Source organism: Eleginops maclovinus, chromosome 16 (assembly GCF_036324505.1).
Source record: "Eleginops maclovinus isolate JMC-PN-2008 ecotype Puerto Natales chromosome 16, JC_Emac_rtc_rv5, whole genome shotgun sequence".
NCBI lineage: Eukaryota > Metazoa > Chordata > Actinopteri > Perciformes > Eleginopidae > Eleginops > Eleginops maclovinus.
In genome coordinates this window covers 4,971,168-4,993,387 of record NC_086364.1, presented here as the reverse complement: position 1 = coordinate 4,993,387, position 22,220 = coordinate 4,971,168, and the positions used below count along the sequence as shown (strand labels likewise).

Genomic DNA, 22,220 nt, shown 5'->3' with positions numbered 1-22,220 from the left:
TTGTGAAGCGAGGCTGAAAGGGACCCAGACCAAACAATGATGGGATCATTATTCTACAGTCATTTCATCGTGGAATCAACATTAACTTGGTAATGCTAATTTCAAGGAAAATATGATTTATGGCCGCTTTGAGTAATTTCCAAGTACTGGCATGATATGTGAGGATGTGATCCTTTATCCACTTTTCCTTACCCTTTCCTCAACCATCCCTCTCACAGCTGTCAGTCAGTTTTCAGAGGGAGAGGACTCACGGAGTAATGCAGAGAGAAACAAGTAGACGTGGGGGGGGGGGGGAGAAAAAGGGGAATACAGGGAAAGGATGAGATGAGTGAGTGTCAGGTGAGATAGACGGGGGGGGGGGGGGGGGGGGGGGGGGGGGGGGGGTGCATTTCATGTCTTCATTAGCATACACTCCACCGTGCTTTCCCCTCAGTTTAACACTCCACAGTAATCCCACAAAGACTGAACATTAGTCACCAGACGAACTCTGCGTTTCACTTTCAAGAGGGAGAATGTTACCTCTGATAAATGCTGCTTCATGAATTAAACATGAATAAAGCAGCTCTACACCTGGAACACACCATAAATAAATGTACTCAATGTAGTCATGAATAATAAGAAAAATAGGTACAACGAAAGTCAAACTGAAGAGACAGTTATGTTGATAGAACATTTTAGTAATGGTCCATCTTCACTCCTCCCCTCACCTATGTTCATGAAAGATAGGTTATGACCGAAAGAACAAGATCGAGGATACAAGCGGCTGAAATAGATTTCCTCCAGTGGGTGGCTGGCATCTCCTTTGGGTATAAAGTGAGGATTTCAGTCATCCAGGACGGACTCGGAATAAAGCCGCTGCTCCTTCACGTAGAAAGGAGCCAGTGGAGGTTGTTCGGGTTCCCCCTGGCTGCCTCTCTAGGGAGGTGTTCCAGGCACGTCCAGCTGGGAGGAGACCGAGGAGCAGACCCTGGATCGGCTGGAGGGATTATATCCCTACCCTGGCCTGGGAGAGCCACGGAATTGCCCAGTCAGAGCTTGTTGAGGTAGCCAGGGAGAGGGAAGTTTTAGAGAACATTCCGATGCGTAGCCTAGCTTTAGATTTGTAACTTCTTTTCAGCAGTTTAGGGAAATTTACTTTGCTATGCTAAGCAACTGATCCACCTTCTTCGCAGCTTTTACCGCTGTAAAAAAGCATGTTAGACAATTTAGGTAACACCTTAAGTCCGTCTAAAACCAACTTTTACTCTACTTACATTTATGTTATTGCAAAAAAGGGGGTTTTCACTGCTGTTTTTACATATTGACCGCATTAAAAAAAATATATATATATAAATATATGTACAGTATATACATAAACAATTTGAATCTTGATCAGATTCCTCAGACGCTATATTCTCTCCGAGAATAGAGGGTCTGAGTTGTGGAACATTTATTCTATTTTTGAAAATGCAAAAACGGGGGAGTTTTCACAAATCTTAAAGTGGGTTTTAGACAGCCTTAACTTTTTACCTAAAATGTCTAACATTCTTTTGTATATCTGCAAGATGTGCAAACAAGGGAGGATCAGTTACCCTTAATTTCAAAGTTCATTTCTCCTGACTGCTGAATAAGAAGCCGCAAAAATGGAAGCTAAGTTAAGCATTGTGGGAACATTAACACCTCCCTGTGCCTCGGGATCCTGGATTCAAGGGAAATTGTCAGATTCACTAACATCACTCCCACGCCCCCCCAGGGATAGATACAGTATGTCGTCGCTGCTATTCTACCTCAGTGATTTCAGATCAACATCAAATTCTGTAATAAACCAAAGACACCACCACTAATCTTAAAAGACTTAATTTAGCAAATAAAGGTACGTCATACTTTGCATTTTGATTTCACAATGTACACGAACAATGGACTCATTGGGGGAGTCCAGCGTTTGTCTATACTCCCACGTGCCCTTGACTGACTTTCTCACTCATATTGAACATTTGTTGCTCTGAACGTTGGATAATGATGCAAACAGGAGTAACATTGGAGTTAGGCCCTGTTTACACGACAGCGCTCGTGGGTAAAAACGACAAAATATTTTATCGGATGTGCCTTTCGTTTAGACGGCGACGGCAGTTTTGGGGCTTAAATACGCAAAAAAGTGAAACCACCCTCCAGAGTGGAAATCTTAAAAATGCTCCACCGTCACGTTCACGTCTAAAGGGTAAAAACGCAAAAGTCTGCTCCGATCGGCTCACGTCGCGTAGCCGTTTATGTCACAGGCATGCGCCAGTACAGGAAAATAACAACAAATATTTCCAATTATTTCCATCCGTCAGACCTTCAAGTTGCCCTAGCAGCTCTAATAAACATCCAAGAGTCTTTTCAGCAGTTGTACCAAATCTTTACAGATGGTTTTACTGAACAGAGAAGGCGCATTAATTACCTCCATCAAATTGTTGATGCACCAATTCGTCAGAGGCGAAACCAGACGGCTTTGGACGTGACCTGGGAGAACTGCGTGGACTTGGTGGTGTTGTGTGGGAGTGTTTCACACTACCACCTAGCCGCCTGGCATGCATACAACATGGAATTCCACACACTTTTGCGTCACCGTATGCACGCAGATTTCCCCCAAAAAATGCTCGTCTAAACGTGGAATAAAAGGTGAGAACGCAACGCTACTTTTGCGTTTTCTGTTCAGATCGTTTCTGTGTAAACATGGCCTTAGTTTAAAGCCCGGTATGACTCACACAGACTCTAGGATGCGTGCATCAGCATCAGACACCAAGGGGCACTGAACATTTGTGGGTAATTGAGTTGTGACCATGTTGCAAAGGTCACAGTCAGCAGGAATTATTGTTTATTGAGAGTTACTTGCAAAGGGTAAAGAGTTTCTTATTTAGAATTATGACTCAGGCAGAAAGCTGAAAAGGCAAATGACTATGCTGGAGGATAAAAAAGTATTGGAGCGTGAAACTTTGTAACATGGAAGATTATTTCGAAAGTTGTGAAAACAAACAGAACGTTGTTGCATTAAAGTCCCAGGTTACAGTATCATATCCTTTATTTTAGACTTGGTTTTGTATTGCCAAATGCTTGTAGCTGATGAAAGAATTAATGTTGTAAACTTTTATCTTGGAATACCACGAATCAGCTCTTCTGTTCAACAGCCCATTAAAACCCTTTGAGGGAAGAAACCTGCAAAACTCAGCACATTATTTTTTAATATGATGGATGACTGATATAGGAACAAAAACAAAATGTTTTCACCAACTTCAGGCAAACCAACATGCCTCCAAACAATAATAAAAAATCTAGCGTTAAAAATGCATGCGTAGGAGTGAAATCATGCATAAAAAGATACTCGAAACGTGAGTCCAGTTGAGTCATTCTCAGTTTCCCACTCACTCTGTTCACACTTTGTATTTTAGATATATGCCAGTGCTCTGCTTCAGCCTCCCTGCTGAGTTTTTAAACAGTTGCACATCAGTGTCTCCCACTGTTTTAAATCCTCTGAATATTTCGGAAGTTTTCTCATCTCTTGCCAGTGAACACGAACCAGGCTGCGGGAGTTTATGAGGGAAATCAGGCGACAAGTCAGATAATTGGAAGCAGCTGTTTAACCTTTCTAGCTAACAAGGAGTCACTTGTCATCTCTATTAACACGATCATTAGAGAAGAAGTGAGGAAAATACTCAACTCAAATCTCCCTTTTTGTATGTTGATTAATCATTTGGTCCAAAAAAAGGTCACAAAACACTAAATTCATAGTGAAATTCTCAGATGTCTCAAACTAAAGATGGCACTAAAGGAAGCAGTGAATTGCCATAAATTAAATGTTTTTTCCCCCCTCAAACTTACCCAGAGTAAGAATTCAGATATTTTACTTCAGAAATAGTTGAGATACTAGAGTAAAGATACACTGGAGAGCAGCAGAAGCCATGTATACAAAATATTGATTTAGTAATTGTAAGAAAGTACAAGCACTACATTACGTAACTAAAGCAAAAGTACTATATATGCAGAATGACCACTTTTAGAGAAGTATATATTTTTTTATTGGGTTATACTTAATTCATCATTTTTTATTTTTGTGACCAAATTTTTATTAAGCAATTGCACATCAAAATACAAAAATACAATACAATATTGAGTGGGCATGAAAAGTGTAAGGTCGGCCATTTGTCACACACACACACACACACACACACACACACACACACACACACACACACACACACACACACACACACACACACACACACACACACACACACACACACACACACACACACACACACACACACACACACACACACAACATCAAACTTCAGGGGAAAGAAGGATTCATAAAATGAATGTCCCAAGGGGGGATGATAGTTAAGGTTATAAGGTTACCCCAATAAGCCTTTCAAAGATTCAGCTGCTGTCTGCCAAATGGACAGAGTTTTTTCAGTAGCTCCATGAAAACGGGCAGTTGACAATTCCAAATATACCACATCTAAAAAGGTAAGAATCCACTGTCTAATGTTGAGTATCTGTGAGGGTTTCCATCGCGTAACCACCATCTTTTTGGCGGCCGTGAGCCCAGCTAGGATGATGCGCTTATTTAGTCTAGAAGTATGAAGTCCTGAAAAAATTCATCATTTATTTTGTATTTGATAACGTAAATGAAATACAAAAGTCCTGAAGTTATTGACTGTGTGGGTCCGGTAAAACTTGATCATGTATGACTTGATAATTACGGTCATGTATGTATTGATGACATGAGTGACTTTATGTGGGTTACATCGGCTTCAACTATGTAGGTTAAGATGAAGTTCATCAGTGGTTTGGGTTTGACTTGATAACATGGGTCATGTAAGAATTGATTATGTGGGTGCCGTATTCATTGTTAATAATGGCTCCAGACGACTTTATTCCATGGATCATGTACATTTGATTAGATGGGTCATGTACAAATCGCTTATGTGAGTTACATATAGTTTTATTGAATGGGTTGCAATTGAATTGATGACAAATGTTATGTATGAGCTGATTACATAGGTTACTTAAAATTGGATTATGTGGGATACATATAAAGAGCTTATTTGGGTACAAATCTTCGACACGGGATACACAGATTCATTACATGGGTTATGTACAAACTGATTACACGAGTTGCGTACAAATTGGTTGTTTGGTTAGGTTCAGTTGTTTACCTACAGCTTGATTATGTGGGTTACGTACACTTTATTTAAACGATTTACAGATAAAATACTTATTTTTGACTCAAAAACAAGATGCAGTTGTAGTTAAAGTGCATGCTGTAGATTTGCTTAGGTTTTGCTGAGTTTAATGGCTGGTACTGCAATTGTAATTCCTGATGTATCCATCCTCTATATTTTCCCCACATATTAAATTCCTCATTTTTACTTGTCAGTCAGTCGCTGCTCATTAGACACCTGCCGTCAGTTATCTGCTGCGGGCCACGGAGGCTGCTGTCTGGGATAATTGCGTCAGACTGTTTCGGAAAACAAAAATAAATTGATGAGGGTTTCTATTTACATCAGGAATCAATGGTGGAGTCAGCACAGTTTAACCATAAAGGCTCCTTACAGAAACAGAGAGGAGATGTTAAATTGTCAGATCAACACAATGTGATTGCTTATGTGTCTGCCAGCTTGATTCTGAGATGAAAAGCACAAGACCAAATGAAATGGCGTGTCCCTAGAGAGAACATTTCTATTTATATTACTGCTTAATCTTTAAACTTGAATTTATCAATCTTTGTTGTGTAACCATGGAGGTGTTTTTAGAAATTTCTGGCTAATTACCTCTGCTGCAAACAATTTAATATTCTTAGTTTTGGAATGAAATGTGCCTTCTATGAGCTTATAAATGTTAAATAACATTTTTTATTTCCTAGAAAAGAAACCAATAATCGCAACCTCTGTAGTAGATGATTGACAAGCATATTTCAACAGAAAATAAAACATGCAAATACAGAAAGTGAGAATTAAAGGACCATATGTTATTAAGGATTGTGCAAAACTAAATGTTTTGAAGAGAGTTTGTGTGAACATCCGTCTTTACGGCTGTTACCAATATGAATATAATTTTTCTTAAAGTAATACAAAGATAAACAACTCAACGTCAAGTGTTCTTTGAGTCTTAGCTCGACGTAAACCCTCAGAAGTAATATAAATGGAACCGCGTGCACATTTAGGTAATAAGGTTTAAATTTAAACACACTTGTGTTGTGTTTTCACCAGACGAGAAGCACATATTTTAGTGTAGCGCATTTAAATATTGAGTAGTTATTTCCGCAACATTTTCATATGTGACGGTTAAAAAACTACGAAAAACAATGGCCAATTTGATTTAAGTGCTTTTTCTGCCCTACAGAAAATAGTTCAAAATAACAAATTCACTTGGACATCCACACCAAAACCAGAAAGAGAAAAAACACTTTATATATACAGCTTGCAGAAACAAAGTTTTCAGGTCAGTTGTCTGCTATAAAGCCCCCCCCCCCAAAGCATTGGTGGCCAGAAGCTTATATATGTTAAGCCCCTCCCTACAGACCAACCAACTGTTGATCAAATTAATTAACGTAATTGTAAATAAGCTAATTCATGGCTTAAAATGATTACACATTAAGAATCAAAGTAATAATCATATGCTTCTTTTATTTTATCAGTAAACCCCCAAACAATGACATCTTTAAGAAAAGGAAATAGTGTTACCCATGCTCCTGGTTAACATGGTACGTTCCAATTGAGCACCTGCATTGACTGATTGAGCCTCTATTTAAAGAATCCCCACTCTGGTGCTCTGTTTGAGACCCAGGAGAAGTAAAGGAGAGTAATAGCTGGTTACTCTTGCACTTTGGAAACCATTTTGATGTTAAGTATGATTAAAATATAAACTGTCTTTAACTAAATAATGAATTTCAGGGATTGTTTTACAAAATGTAAAGCAACATTTTCAAGTAATCGTAGTGGGTGACTACAGGGGTTAATGTGTTTTTGAAAGTATTGTACTGAGTGCGCATTTCACCATGTTTCATACGCAAATAGTGCGATGTCTTCATCACACATCTATTTAGGGAATAAAAAAATGGCCAAATCTCTTATTTGGGTTCAGACCGTGGTTTTAAACAAAATTGATTTAGCTGACTAGCTGGAGATGACACAAATGTGTTCGGTTTCCCAACGTGTCTGGGATTTAGAAGAGTACAAAGCAGTAGAAGATTTGTCCACGGTTGATGAACTGTTGTTGGTGTCTAGGTCTCTTATCCAGCACAATAGTGTAAGGAAAGTAATACAAATGGAAAATTAGTTTTGGAAGACAACTCAATGCTCCATAGCCTCTCTGTTAACTGGACATAACATGCACACTTTACACTGTACACTTAAATTATATTTTCATTTAATATTCCATTTCATTGCACTATTTTATCTGTATATTTCTTATTTTTATTATATTGTATTTTGCTGCTGTAACACAAAAATGTCCCAGTTTGGGATGAATACAGTATTTCTGATTCTGAACTGGCAAGGAACACACCATTAAACTCTCCCTACTCATCTAAGCAATACCGCTCTTTATTTTGTCGTTATCAGCTGACGAAGTTCATGTAGTATGATAGAAAGCCACTATATTGACCTGGTGGGGTCTTGTATTTTTTCCTTTAGACCCTATGACGGTGCGGAGAGGAAAGAAGCTCAGCATCTCCATCCAGGAACACATGGCCATCGACGTTTGCCCTGGCCCCATCAGACCCATCCGACAGATCTCCGCCTACTTTCCCCGCCTGTCCCCCACCTCCCCTGGCCCCTTGTCCCCGAACCCCGCCACCTCCCCCCTGACCCTCAGCCCTGGCTCTGTGGCCTCAGGGATGGGTGGGACTCACCTGCTGTCCCCTCTGCTAGCCCATGGCCGGACTGGGGGGGGCTGCTCTCTGTCGCTGACCAGCAGTGTGGACACGTCGGTGGAGATCAACAGCGATGACAGCGACGACTGCAGTGAGTCTCACTTTGGCATGTGTGTGTTTGTGTGGGTGTTGCTCTGCATCTAAACGCACTTGTATCTTTTTGCATGACTCAGCATGACTTCATACTGGTCTGACATCAAGGACTGATTTTATTTAAAGCAAAAGTTTAAAATCTCTCTTCAGCCTGGGTTAACCATAGACCTTATTTTATGGTTATAAACAAAAAGCTATTTTAAAAAACTCATTGACTTTGATACAAGAGAACAGATAGCGCTTAAAGGCTGAATAATCTCTTTGCCCCGGCCCTCTTTCCATTTAGGGTTTGAACACAACTGGGTTTTAGCTTTTGCATTAGCAGCATTGTTAGCAATTGTTTATGTTTTATGAAAATGTAAAGCTACTCTACAACTTTAGAACCAACATTAATTAACGCAATGCAGAACTGCCCAAAATCAGGCAAAGGATAACATGAACCAGTGGTGCTTATTCACCCGGAAGTTAGCATCACAAGCGGTCCCTACACAAGAATCAAAGGGATATCCTCATTGGATATCAGGACTTTGCAGATAATATTTGGTGGACACATGTATATGATACTTTACACGTTCTGTTCAGTAGGATAATCTCTGTATATATTAACGCCACTTTGGGATTTACACAATAGAAAAACTACAGCGTGGTCACGTAACCACTGCTAAGCTTAACGCAGCTAATGTTTGGCTTGATAACGTTTAGACCAGGGGTGCCCAAATACTTCCCGATGGAGGGCCAAAATTGAACGTGAGGGGAGGGCCAAAATGATAATTTTGCAGTACATTAAGTGTGTGGTAAATATATGAGTGCAGTACATTACGTGTGTAAGTTAAGCATACGTGTGTAAAATAAACACTATATCACAAAGTCATTTTGAAAAATGAATTGCACTGTTTATTGTGCTTCACATTTAGGTCAATAACATTTCATAACATCGATCTGGCTTCTTTAAATTAAAAAAATAACTGAAGCACTATGAAATATTTGTGGACAGGTGTGGAACATTACCAGTCCTTGGGCCTACCATACTCCCAGGTGACACAATGGGGGCCTAGGGCGAGCCTACATATTCTGCCTGTAGTAGTCCAATCAGTGGGAAACATGAAGCCTGTTCTTGGTTTTTAAAAGCCTCTCAATATCAGGTTCAAGCTGACTAACTGACAAAGTGAGAATGTCATGTAGGTGAGAGTCAGATAAAGCATTCCTCAGTTTGGACTTGTTAAGATTCATAAGGCTGAAAGCCTGCTCACAGACATAGGTACTTCCAAAGAGGGATAACATAACCTGGGCATGTTTGCGGATCTTGCCATATCTGTGTGCGGGAATAGACCTGTAAAAATCTTGTAAGGAAAGCTCTCTGAACCTGCTATGGAGGTCTGAATCAGACTGAAGTTCCAAAAGTTCCATTTGAAGCTCCTCACTGACTGCATCCACATTCACAGAGAAAGGTTGAGCAAACAGCTCAAATGCTGTTGTATTTCCACGAAAATCTTCAAAGCGATGGTCGAACTCCACCTCAAGATTGTTAAGAATGTCGAGGTATTTTGGTGTGTCTTCCTCCATCAACCCAACTTCTCTGAGGCTGGGGAAATGTGCCAAATTTCATGAAAATACAGACGCAAAGACAAAAGCAGCAATGTAAGATGCAAGGTTGTTCATGAAATGAAATGAAATACCAATCATCAATCAAATGGTGGGCAGGGGATATATTTTGTTTTGTTTATGGCTGCAGTAGACTATGAAAAGCAATACAACTACTGTTTTGGATTTAATGCCTGGTTTAGTGGTTTTAAAAAGAACATCTATTTTCCACCAACACAAAGTATACATGCATCACAAACAATATATCTACGATAGCATGGTTGTGACAACAAGCGTAATACATTGTTTTATGTTCAATAAAATATTAAAGTTAGATCTCACCTGTTGAAAGATGTCTGCTAAGCAGCTGGAGCTTTTGCTTGAAGGCTTTGACATGGTCATACATCTGCGTGATCATCTGGTCTCTCCCTTGGAGCTGAAGATTGAGGATATTCAGCAGCTCTGTGATGTCCACAAGAAAAGCCAGGTCTGCAAGCCAGTGACTGTCCGTGGGCAGTTGGATGTTGTTCGTCTTCGTGGCTTGAAACTCTCTTATTTCCTCGCGCAGATCAAAGAAACGCCGCAAAACTTTCCCACGGCTCAACCACCGCACCTCCTGATGGTACAATACATCACCATACTGGGCATCCATCTCATCAAGCAGAGCTTTGAATTGACGGTGTGAGAGGGCCTTTGAGCGAATATTGTTGACAATGGCGACGACGTCCTGCATTACGTTTTTCAAGCCCATGTTTTTAGCGCACAGTTGCTGCTGATGCAAAATACAATGGTAGTTTAAAATCGAGCCACCAAACTCGGAGACCTTGTCCGACACAAGTGCAGTTAGCCCTGCTCGCTTACCTACCATGGCTGGGGCTCCATCAGTCGTGATGCCAGATAGGGTTTCCCACTTCAAACCGTTCTTGTCCAGAACTCGCTCCACTGCCATAAAAATATCCACACCTTTTGTTGTCCCTTTCAATGTTTCAAGGCCCGCTAGTTCTTGACACACTTCAAAGTCCTCATTGACGCCTCGCAAAAACACCAGCAACTGTGCTGAGTCGGACACGTCGGTGCTTTCATTGCACGCAATGGAGAAGGCAGAAAAGTGACTTGCTCTTTGGGCTATCTGACCTCGAACGTCTTTGGCCATGTCCTCAACGCGGCGGGTGACAGTGTTCCGTGACAGGCTAATTTGAGAAAATACACGCATCTGATTTGGACACACATCTTGGGCAGCAATTGTCAAACACTCCTTGACGAAATCACCCACTGCAAAAGCTCTCCCATTTCTCACGATTGCATTGCTAATGCGATAACTAGCCCGAGTGGCATTTTCTTGTGCAGTCGACGGCTGAAGTAGAGTTCGCTGCTGGGTGGTTAGCTTTGTTAGCAAGTCTGCTAACTTGACCTTGCGATGTTCTCCAGTGTACTTTGCGAACTCAGCCGCATGCTTTGTTAGATAGTGACGGCGAATGTTGTATTCCTTTGAAACAGCGACCCTCTGCTTACATACCAGACACACTGCATTGGAATCTACCTCGGTAAAAAAATAGTCCTGTTCCCAAGTTTTTTAAAATTTTCGTTTGTCTGTGTGCCACAGCCTACTACACTCCATCCTTGAATCCTCTCACTCACTGGTCTTGGGCGTTATCGGATAGCTAGGAGCTGACTGGAGCTCATTCTATGGCATTATTTGGTAGTGCGCCAATAAATAATTTTCAACGAGAGCTTCCGATCGTTTATGGTGGGACAGTGCGGGAAGGCACGGGCCAAATATAATCGGTCGGGCCCCAATTTGGGCAGCCATGGTTTAGACGTTTCCATGAGTTAGACGTTACCGTTTCATGACACCTAGAAGCTTTGGACATTGACTGGTGGAGTGTTTACTGTCGTATTTTATTTTGTAAGAAAAAAGGTAAAACTCACTTCCAGGATTTAGCACTCATTACTGCACCACTCTATGCCAGAAGGGAAGACAAAGGTCCATTTATAATAAACAAGTTTACCTAGAGACCGAAAGTGTGCTAGGTATATAGCAAGCTAACGTTAGCTACCTATCCTGCTAACAAGCTACCTTATAAACGGTTCCCTTGGCAAATGAAAGTTGATAAAGTTTATGACGCTAACCAAAGATATAACGCTTCAGCTCTTAAGCCGAAGTACCAACACAAAATTATGCAATACGGAAGCGACCTTTACGATGTGAAAAATGAAGGCGAATAATCAGGCTTGTTGTCACCGCTATTAACCCCTCCAACAGTGGAGCTGATTAAATAATATAGTTATTTTGTCCAGAATTCTGTTATTCTGACTGCCCTAACTCAACTTAAAAAATATTAGAATATTAATGAGGAAAGATATGATTTCAATACAAAATACTTGAATATAAAATGATTAAACAACATTTTGTGGAGATCGTATTGAAACTCAGGAGACGTTCATTACAGTTGAGCACACGAATGCGTGTCTCGTTTAATCACACAGTAAAAGTTATAACAAAACAAGATGGAGCTGTCCTGTAAACCAACAAGCATGGGGCTCCACGTCATCGTAAACACAGATTAATTAAAGGGACCACGATCCCTTTTTACAGTCATACTTTCAAGCATAAACCAACGGTCATACTTACAGGCATGAAACAACAGTGTGTCGAACCACACTTAAGAAGGAGGTGAATTATGTATATTACATTCACTACACACGTCCCCCCAGAATTCACCATATAAGAAGAAAAACAAAAAAACAGTCATCGGTGAGGTGGTCGTATTAAACGGCCACAACGGCTGTGCCGTACAGGAGGCAGAGGAGGCACTACTGCGGCAGGTGTCTCACCATGACACGGGTGTGGGGCATGCAGTGTGGGGGTTTTGGGAGGGAGGGGAGCAGGGGGTGGGGGCAGACCTGGAGGTCGCCCGCGTCTTGGGGGCTGGGCCAATTCAATGGGCCTAGCCACATCCAAATGAGCGGGTTTGAGGCGGTCAACAGAGAGTCGCTCCGGTTTGCCACCCATGTCCACCACAAAATGTTTATCCCCTGTCTCCAACACACGGAATGGACCTTCGTAGGGCGGGCGTAGCGGTCCCCTGTGGGCATCGTGGCGAATGAAAACATAATCAGCCGTCTGAAGCCCAGTGGGGATGTGCGACTGAGGGAGGCCGTGACGGGAAGTAGGGATAGGAGCGAAAAGCCTCGCATTGTCCAGTAGCGTGGCTTGCTGGAGAGTTGCAGACCAAGGGGCAGTGGTGCTAGAGACAAAATCCCCTGGAACCCGCAGCGGCTGGCCATAAACAAGCTCTGCGGATGAGGACTGTAGGTCCTCCTTTCGTGCAGTTCTGATGCCCAGCATTACCCACGGGAGCTTGTCGACCCAGTTGCAGTCTTTGAGGCTGGCACGAAGAGCAGCCTTCATCGACCTATGAAACCGCTCACAGAGTCCGTTCGCCTGCGGGTGATATGCAGTAGTGCGGTGGAGTTTCACTCCTAGGCTCTGGGCAACAGCGTTCCACAGCTCAGACGTAAACTGCGCGCCCCGGTCAGAGGATATGTCTGATGGAGTGCCGAAACGGGCAACCCAGGTACCGATAAATGCACGTGTCATTGAGTCAAAAACTCAAACAGGCCAAATGGCGTGATAACTGCCGTTTTGGGAATGTCCAGTGAGTGTACCGGCACCTGATGATAACCCCGGACGAGGTCAACCTTGGAAAAAATCACCATACCAGCCAGGTGTGATGAAAAATCCTGTATGTTCAGGACTGGGTATCGGTCAGGTGTCGTTGCCTCATTAAGCCGCCGGTAGTCGCCACACGGGCGCCAGCTGCCACCGGGTTTGGGGACGATGTGGAGGGGTGACGCCCACGGGCTGTCGGATCGGCGGACTATGCCCAGGCGCTCCATGTTAGCAAACTCAGCCTTTGCAACGGCAAGCTTGGTCGGGTCGTGGCGCCGAGCACGGGCGTAAACGGGTGGACCAGTAGTGGCGAGATGGTGCTCCACACCATGCTTCACGGCAGACGCCGAGAAAGTGGGCTGAGTGAGGGCCGGGAAACCAGCCAGTAGACGTTGGAAGTCATCTGGGGATGAGAGCATGCTAGACAGTTGTATGTTGTACAGTGGGGCAAAAAAGTATTTAGTCAGCCACCAATTGTGCAAGTTCTCCCATTTAAAAAGATGAGAGAGGCCTGTCATTTTTATCATAGGTATACCTCAACTATGAGAGACAGAATGAAAAAAGAAAATCCAGGAAATCACATTGTAGGATTTTTAATGAATTAATTGGTAAATTCCTCGGTAAAATAAGTATTTGGTCACCTACAAACAAGCACGATTTCTGGCTCTCACAGACCTGTAACTTCTTCTTTAAGAGGCTCCTCTGTCCTCCACTCGTTACCTGTATTAATGGCACCTTTTTGAACTCGTTATCAGTATAAAAGACACCTGTCCACATCCTCAAACAGTCATACTCCAAACTCCACTATGGCCAAGACCAAAGAGCTGTCAAAGGAGACCAGAGACTAAATTGTAGACCTGCACCAGGCTGGGAAAACTGAATCTGCAATAGGTAAGCAGCTTGGTGTGAAGAAATCAACTGTGGGAGCAATTATTAGAAAATGGAAGACATACAAGACCACTGCTAATCTCCCTCGATCTGGGGCTCCACGCAAGATCTCACCCCGTGGGGTCAAAACGATCACAAGAACGGTGAGCAAAAATCCCAGAACCACACGGGGGGACCTAGTGAATGACCTGCAGAGAGCTGGGACCAAAGTAACAGAGGCTACCATCAGTAACACACTACGCCGCCAGGGACTTAAATCCTGCAGTTCCAGACGTGTCCCCCTGCTTAAGCCAGTACATGTCCAGGCCCGTCTGAAGTTTGCTAGAGGGCATTTGGATGATCCAGAAGAGGATTGGGAGAATGTCATATGGTCAGATGAAACCAAAATAGAACTTTTTGGTAAAAACTCAAGTCGTCGTGTTTGGAGGAGAAAGAATGCAGAGTTGCATCCAAAGAACACCATAGCTACCTACTGTGAAGCATGGGGGTGGAGACATCATGCTTTGGGGCTGTTTTTCTGCAAAGGGACCAGGACGACTGATCCGTGTAAAGGAAAGAATGAATGGGGCCATGTATCGTGAGATTTTGAGTGAAAACTTCCTTCCATCAGCAAGGGCACTGAAGATGAAGCGTGGCTGGGTCTTTCAGCATGACAATGATCCCAAACACACCGCCAGGGCAACGAAGGAGTGGCTTCGTAAGAAGCATTTCAAGGTCCTGGAGTGGCCTAGCCAGTCTCCAGATCTCAACCCCATAGAAAATCTTTGGAGGGAGTTGAAAGTCCGTGTTGCCCAGCGACAGCCCCAAAACATCACTGCTTTAGAGGAGATCTGCATGGAGGAATGGGCCAAAATACCAGCAACAGTGTGTGAAAACCTTGTGAAGACTTACAGAAAACGTTTGACCTCTGTCATTGCCAACAAAAGGTATATAACAAAGTATTGAGATGAACTTTTGTTAGTGACCAAATACTTATTTTCCACAATCATTAGAAAATTAATTCATTAAAAATCCTACAATGTGATTTTCTGGATTTTCTTTTCTCATTCTGTCTCTCATAGTTGAGGTATACCTATGATAAAAATTACAGGCCTCTCTCATCTTTTTAAATGGGAGAACTTGCACAATTGGTGGCTGAATAAATACTTTTTTGCCCCACTGTATGTCAGCCCCGCTGAGCGTGCACCTATATGAACAAAACGTGACAGCGTCAATCAAACGGCGGTTCTTGACATCCACTAACAGTCCGTGTGCGCACAAAAAATCGGCACCAAGGAGGGGAAAAGCAATGTTGGCTGTAACAAAATCCCAGCAAAACCGATGCCCTCGAAACACAACTCAACACACCTCTTTCCATATGTGCGGATGGGGGTCCCATTAGCAGCTTCCATAGGGGGGCCATGGCTGTCGGTCGCAATGTCCAAACGGGATGCAGGCAGGACGCTCCTCTGTGCTCCCGTGTCGCACAGGAAACGTGAAGACTGCTGGGGGCCTGAAAACTGCTGCCGGCCTGAAAACTGCTGCCGACGAGAAGATGTTGCAGCAATGAGTGCGGAATCGTCCTGTGGCACAGGAACGACATGCGCGGGAAGGAGCGCCGCCATGACACAGTGCCCTTGACTCGCCAGGAAAAACGTATCAGCCTCTTCAGCCAGTCTCCGACAATCAGTGATTGTGGTGTTTGCTAATGCAGCTCTCACTTGGGAAGGCAGCTGACGCAGAAAAAGTTGCATGAAAAGAAAATCGGGTCTGTGCTCACCTAGGAGATCCAGCATACGGTCCATGAGCTCAGACGGTTTGCTGTCACCCAGTCCCTGAAGGGAGAAAAGCCTGCTGGCTCTCTCAGCATCTGACAGTTCAAAAGTTTTCAACAGGTGGGCTTTAAGTGTTGCATACTTTTCAGCTGCGGGAGGATTTTTAAGGAGGCTCACCACTCTGGATGCTGTTGAATTTCCAAGAGCTGATACAACGTAGTAGTAACGTGTAGTATCAACGGTGATTTCACGCAACGCAAACTGCGCTTCAGTCTGGGCAAACCATGCTGACGCAGATGATTCCCAGAATTCGGGGAGTTTGAGGGTAACAGCGTTCACCGTCATTTTCATGTCGTGTTGTGTCTCTGGATACGTCCAGCAAACAAACGTCGGGGTCACCAGTGTGGAGATCGTATTGAAGCGCAGGAGACGTTCATTACAGTTGAGCACACGAATGCGTGTCTCGTTTAATCACACAGTAAAAGTTAACAAAACAAGATGGCGCTGTCCTGTAAACCAACAAGCATGGGGCTCCACGTCATCGTAAACACTGATTAATTAAAGGGACCACGATCCCTTTTTACAGTCGTACTTTCAAGCATAAACCAACGGTCATACTTACAGGCATGAAACAACAGTGTGTAGAACCACACTTAAGAAGGAGGTGAATTATGTATATTACATTCACGACAATTTGACATTTTGAAATTTCTTTTAAAATACTTCAAAAATTATACACAGTTAGGTTGGTTTCTATGTTGAGGTAACCTTTGTTGTGTCCCACGAAAAAGGGAATATTTTGTTCTTTGAATAAGAACAGATGCAAAGCGTTAGATACATTAAAAAAACAGCCACTTACTCCAACATCGCGGCAATCACCATGTTGAGGTTCTATTGGCCAGTTGTTTTTCTAATCTCAGAGGGTTTAATGATGCTGCAGTGTGATCAATGAAGATCCAATTTATCTGACCAACCATGGAGACAAACAACCCCTGAGTTCAGCTCAGGGAAACAACTCATGAATAACGCATGCCTTTCCAAATAACCTTTATAATGCAGCACAAGCACATGTGTTTCAGGGGGAATACTTCCACACCTGGAGTGGATCACTGATGTGTTGGTAGTAAGATAAGGCAGCAGGCTGCAGATAAACACGGATGCATGCTGCGGAGACTCTGGGGTTTACACCATCGTCCTGGTGAATGACGTGCAGGGAGCAGATCACTCCTTGCTCTCGTTTTTTAAGCTGCACCAGATATGTGTTTCAGATCCACTAATAAAATATTTATGGATTTAATTCATTACTCACACGCATTTATTATAGGATTAGTTCTGCAGTTACTGGATACACAAGATTTATCAGTATCAGTATTTGGCAGACAAATAAAGAATTGGAACCCCCTCCAACATACACTGGGAAATACTGCTCCAAAAGCAGAAAATAATTTAAGAAATGTGTTTTTGCTTGTAAAAAGTTAAAGAAGAGAATAGAACAAGTGCATACAGTATGTGCTTGGTAAGATCTTGTAATTAGCTGGGAAAACTTATGTTGACCTATAATTGACCAGAATCAGTAAATGTTATATTTACAGTTTGAAACAGGATGATCCATCTTAAAAAAACCTCAAATCGAAAAACGTTAGTTGACGTAAAGAAAATATAGGATGCATTGTTTAAAAACAAGACTCTCTATCTCACTGCATTGTTACTTCTCAAGTTATTATGTCTTCTATCAAGTTGAAGACAAATATACTTGGTAATATTTTTACAGTGTCCGATAAAGGCTCCCAAATGAGTGGACTGGTTGTTTTCTGTCTCTCTGTTGTTATTTTACTTCTCTTTGTGGTTGTTTTATGTCAATGTGTGGTTTTTTGCGAGTCTTTGTGGTTGTTTTTGTCTCTTTATAGTTATGTAGCATCTTTTTGTAGTTACTTTCCGTGTCTTTTGTGATACTCTGTCTCATTGGTTTGCTTCTATTGTGGTTGTTTTGCGTCTCTGTAAATGTTTTTTGTGGTTGTTTATGATCTTTGTGGTTGTCTTTTGTTTTTCTGTGATTTCTTTGCATCAGTTTGTGGTAGTTTTTTTTGTCTTTGTGTGGTTTGTTTTGAGTCTCTGTTATGATTTTGTGCCTCTTTGCGGTTGTTTTCCGTCTCTTTCAGGAAGTTTTGCATCTTTTAATAGTCTTTCGGTGTCTCTTTGTAATTTGTTGGTGTCACTTCAGAGTCATTGTGAGTCTCTGTGGTCATTTTGTGTCTACTTTGGGGTTTTGTTTCTCTATGTGGTCACACCCTTGCTGCTGTTTTGCATCATTCTGTCTCTTTGTTTCTTTTTGCCTTCGTTTTGCAGCTTGTGTGTTTTATGATAATAATTTCCATCAGAATTTGACAGTCAGTCATATAACTCGAAATCGTTGATCAAATCAAATACAATGCAAAAAAAATATTTTTTTGTTTATTAGTTTGAGTCCTTGGTGCAGATATGATCCCTTTAGAGAGTTCCTCTGCAGACTCAAATCTGATCACTCCCGTCCTCTGTATGGTGCAGCTCTGCGTTTGTTGGTGCAGGATGTTTTTACAGCAGCTCCAGGCTGTTAGTGTAGGTGGGAGGAATTAGGAACATAAGCATTCAGTGGAAAGTGCACTCACAGCCCATTTTGTGTAGAGGACTGCAGTGGAGTCAGCAGAGGGAAGCAGGTTTATCTCTTATTGCTGCATGTTGGATTCAAATCAGACGTCTGAAATGCAATCTTATCTGCAAAGTACTAGAATTCGCATGATCACAGTTAGGTCTAGTAGTAGGTGAATGCTGTCTGCAGTGAAAGGTGAGGATATTTTTACATCTAGTTTTTGTGATTGTTAATTGTTTTGCCTTTGGTAAGATGTAAAAGAAAACAATAAAACACACTAATACAAGCATATACACAATCTCAAAATGACAATTAAGAAAAACAGCAGGGTCAGAAAATATGCATGCTGTATAAATCCAGCGTCCCACTTTATCTTTAATGCAACAAACACAGTCTGATCTGGCAGCAGCATCGACAAGTGATTTTGAAGTGTAATTTCCTAGAGTTATAACGATTCATATAGAGGAATGGCAATTAAATAAACAAATCAATGGTAATTAAGGATTAAAAGTCCCGTATTATGCTATTTTTGAACAATACATTGTAGGGCCATATCTATAAGAAACATGTCTCTGAAGTGTTTTGCTCAAAATACCAAACAGATCACCCATTGTAGCCATGCCTAAAACCCCTCTATTTCAGCCCTGTTCCTGAAGTGCTGATTCTGTGACTGTTGCTTTAAATGGAACTGAGCTGCTGCTGGCCACGCCCCCTTCGAGCGTCATGCAGAGCTTTCTGTGAAGAGAGTTTTTTTTCCGGCAGAAAGTCAGCTTAACGCTGACATTATTAAACGTCATATGTTCCAAACCACATCAAGCATTATTTCTGAAACAGTATGGAAGTCAAACGTTTTTCTCTCGCCATATATATATATATATATATATATATAAAACAACTTTACTTTAAGTCCCTCCTGCAGAAGGGATTCAGCTTGGGTTGGGAGGTGGGCGTGACGTTTGCTCGGAGTTCAATGTACAGCCAGCCCACATTTCCAATATGACATCAAGTCTGCAGCAAATCTGGATCAGCTTGTTTGTACCCCCGTTTTAGAGATAAGGAGGAAAAGAGAGGAGTTGTATTTTATGACAGTTTGTGAGTCTCCTTACACACCGGGGACACATATTTATGTAGAAAAGACATCAAAAAGTACACTTTGCATAATAGGTGCCCTTTAAGTAAATGCATTTAGTTATGCAATTAGTGAGTGTTTTCAGTCAGTATCCCCCTGATGCTGCTGCAGCTCTTATTAGTAGTGTTTTGTCTCTTGTCTGGTCTTTTTGTTGGTGTTTTGTTTGCTGCTCATTACTGTAAATTTGGCCTCTGATTGTTGTCACTTTGTAGTTGTTTTTGTCTTTGTGGTATTTTGTTTGTCTGTTTTTGGTATGCGTTATTGATGGGCATTTCTTTGTAGTCGCTTCGAATCTTGCCTCTGTGTTTTTTGTGATAATTTATTTGTATGTCATCCTATTTTTACAACAATGTGTATTATCATGGAAACGTCCACAAAGAACCCAAACAGTATAATATGCAGCAAAAACTTAAAAAGGGTAACTCACTTCTGTAATTAAATGCATCGTTTCTTCTCAGATGGAGACAATGACTACAGACGTCTTTTGTCTCAGTCACTCTGTAGCATTGTATTTCATAGCGGTCCTGATGTAGTCATTTCTGATTCTGGTCGTCTTGCCTCTCTTGCTACATGTTTTGCACCTCTCTTCGTGTGTCATTTTGGTCGTTTTATGTCTTTTTCTTTTCTTTTTGTAGTTGTTTTGCATGTCATTGGCGTCTTGTACCTTTTTTGTGTTTGTAGTTATTCTTGATTGCGTTTTATATCGTGCTTTATCCAGTAATTAGTGACTCCTCAAATTATTTTACACTTGGGGTTACCTGGGGTTACATTTCTGGCCCAAGGATACATCGACGTGTTGACTTCAGCGGCTTGTGTCTCTGTAGTCATTGTGCATCCCTTTAGGTCTTTACAGAAAAGGCTTGTTTATTATCATGCTTTCATTTATCACATATTTCGTCCACACTGTTTTCTTGTCGAGAATACTTTCATATAGAAGAAAAAAACATTTTAACATAAAGGACATTTTCCTGGTTTTCCTTGCGTTTCTTTGTAGTCACTTGATGGACTCTCCAACCTGAAGTGAAACAGTCGCTTCAGATGCCTCTGTTTAGGATGCTGAACAGGAAGCGGGCCAGCCTCCAGGTTGACAAACACACAGCAGTGTAAAGAAGATTATAGTTTAGCATAAGAATATAATGTGTTGTGTAAGCAGAGGTTTGTTGGTTTTATGAGAGCTGATGCCTAAAATAAATGTTTTAATCCCTGTGGATCACATCCTGTGTGTGCGCTCTTATATAACGCCACTGGAAGAACGCCAGGTTGAGTTTGATGTATGAACATGTATTTTAACACGCAGTTTTTATGCATGTATGTAAGACGCCCTGACGAATGTGTCTCTCCTAAGAGGATTTTCCGGGGTGACGTGATGTGTTGTGTTCAGACCCATGTGACAGCAGCTGCTCCATTAAATTGGATTTCCATCTTCTAAAATATTTCTCTGTTCTCTCATATGATTTGATTTTATTCTGATTGATTTTTCTCCTTTTTTTTTCTGATGCAATGTTTTTGTCTTTTGATGAGTTGTGTCTTTCCTGTGTTTTTTCCTCCTCAGCCGCACTGGGAACTCTTGAGTTTCAGCTGAGATACGAGCAGTTGTCCAGTGAGCTGCACTGCACGCTGCTGCGCGCCAAGGTAAGACTCTGAAGAGATGAGTGCTAATCTGGTTTTGTAAGAAAGGATGTTGGTTTGAAATGTGAAGTGGTTTGTAGAACTTGTTTTCCAGGTGGTCTGGAGTTCCTCCATTTGACATTTTTCATTGCATTTTCTGCAATTGTGAACAAAACAATGTGACTGTATGGATAACAATCAAACACAAAAGTGAAAATGATCAGATGGTCACAGCATTTGAAAAGTGCTTTGAAATAAATGTACATGCACAGACCAAGGTAAGACTACACATCCTTAGTCTCAATGGTCAACGAGGACTCTACGTCTGATTTGAAAGTGTTACAGACAGATTTATTGCAGGTGGTCTGGAGTCCCTGTCTGAGAATATCGGGCCTTTTTAATGCATTTCCTGCAAGTCTGAACAATACATGTCTATATAGTGGCATATTAATAATTCCCCACCATTACTTTGAATCATGTGCTTTGTACTTCCTGCTATCAGTGTATCATAAGCTATTTTTTGCCTTTTTTTAACGTGTATTTTTCACTATAGTCTATCCGTCTAATATGACAACTTGTTTCTCTTAACAAGTTGTCATATTAGACTATAGTGAAAAACCAAAATGGCTAATAGTGAACAGTGGTCAAAATTAAATGTTACATGTATGCCTGGTTAAATTTGTATAAATACGTGTGTGTTTGGTCGCATTCTAGTGACTTTGCGATCTTGGTGCTACTGCTTCTATAACAACTTCCTACTCTAAGCAATATACCTACGTACCATGAACTGTTATTGCTGAGGTTTATTTTTTCCTGGCGTCTGACCTACATTTTTCCACAGCTCTCTGTTCCTGGTTATATCCAGAAGTAAGTAGTTAGGGCCGAAGTTGGACCAATTGTTTGGAGCACGAGCCATTTCCATTGCAGCTAAATACTGAAAACTGGTCTGCATTTGGGGATTGGATCCAAACCAG

At 41.7% G+C, this 22,220-nt stretch overlaps 1 protein-coding gene across 1 annotated transcript in view; it reads left to right on the top strand.

The window, feature by feature from the left end:
• The first annotated feature begins 6,808 nt into the window (after positions 1-6,808).
• Positions 6,809-22,220, top strand: part of doc2a (double C2-like domains, alpha) — a 64,901-nt gene continuing 49,489 nt past the window's right edge. Inside the window, exons 1-3 of the mRNA XM_063904188.1 lie at positions 6,809-6,863; positions 7,656-7,985; positions 21,191-21,270. Of these exons, the coding sequence (XP_063760258.1) occupies positions 7,661-7,985; positions 21,191-21,270 (405 nt within the window). The 5' untranslated portion in view covers positions 6,809-6,863; positions 7,656-7,660. The remainder of the gene's footprint in view (positions 6,864-7,655; positions 7,986-21,190; positions 21,271-22,220) is intronic.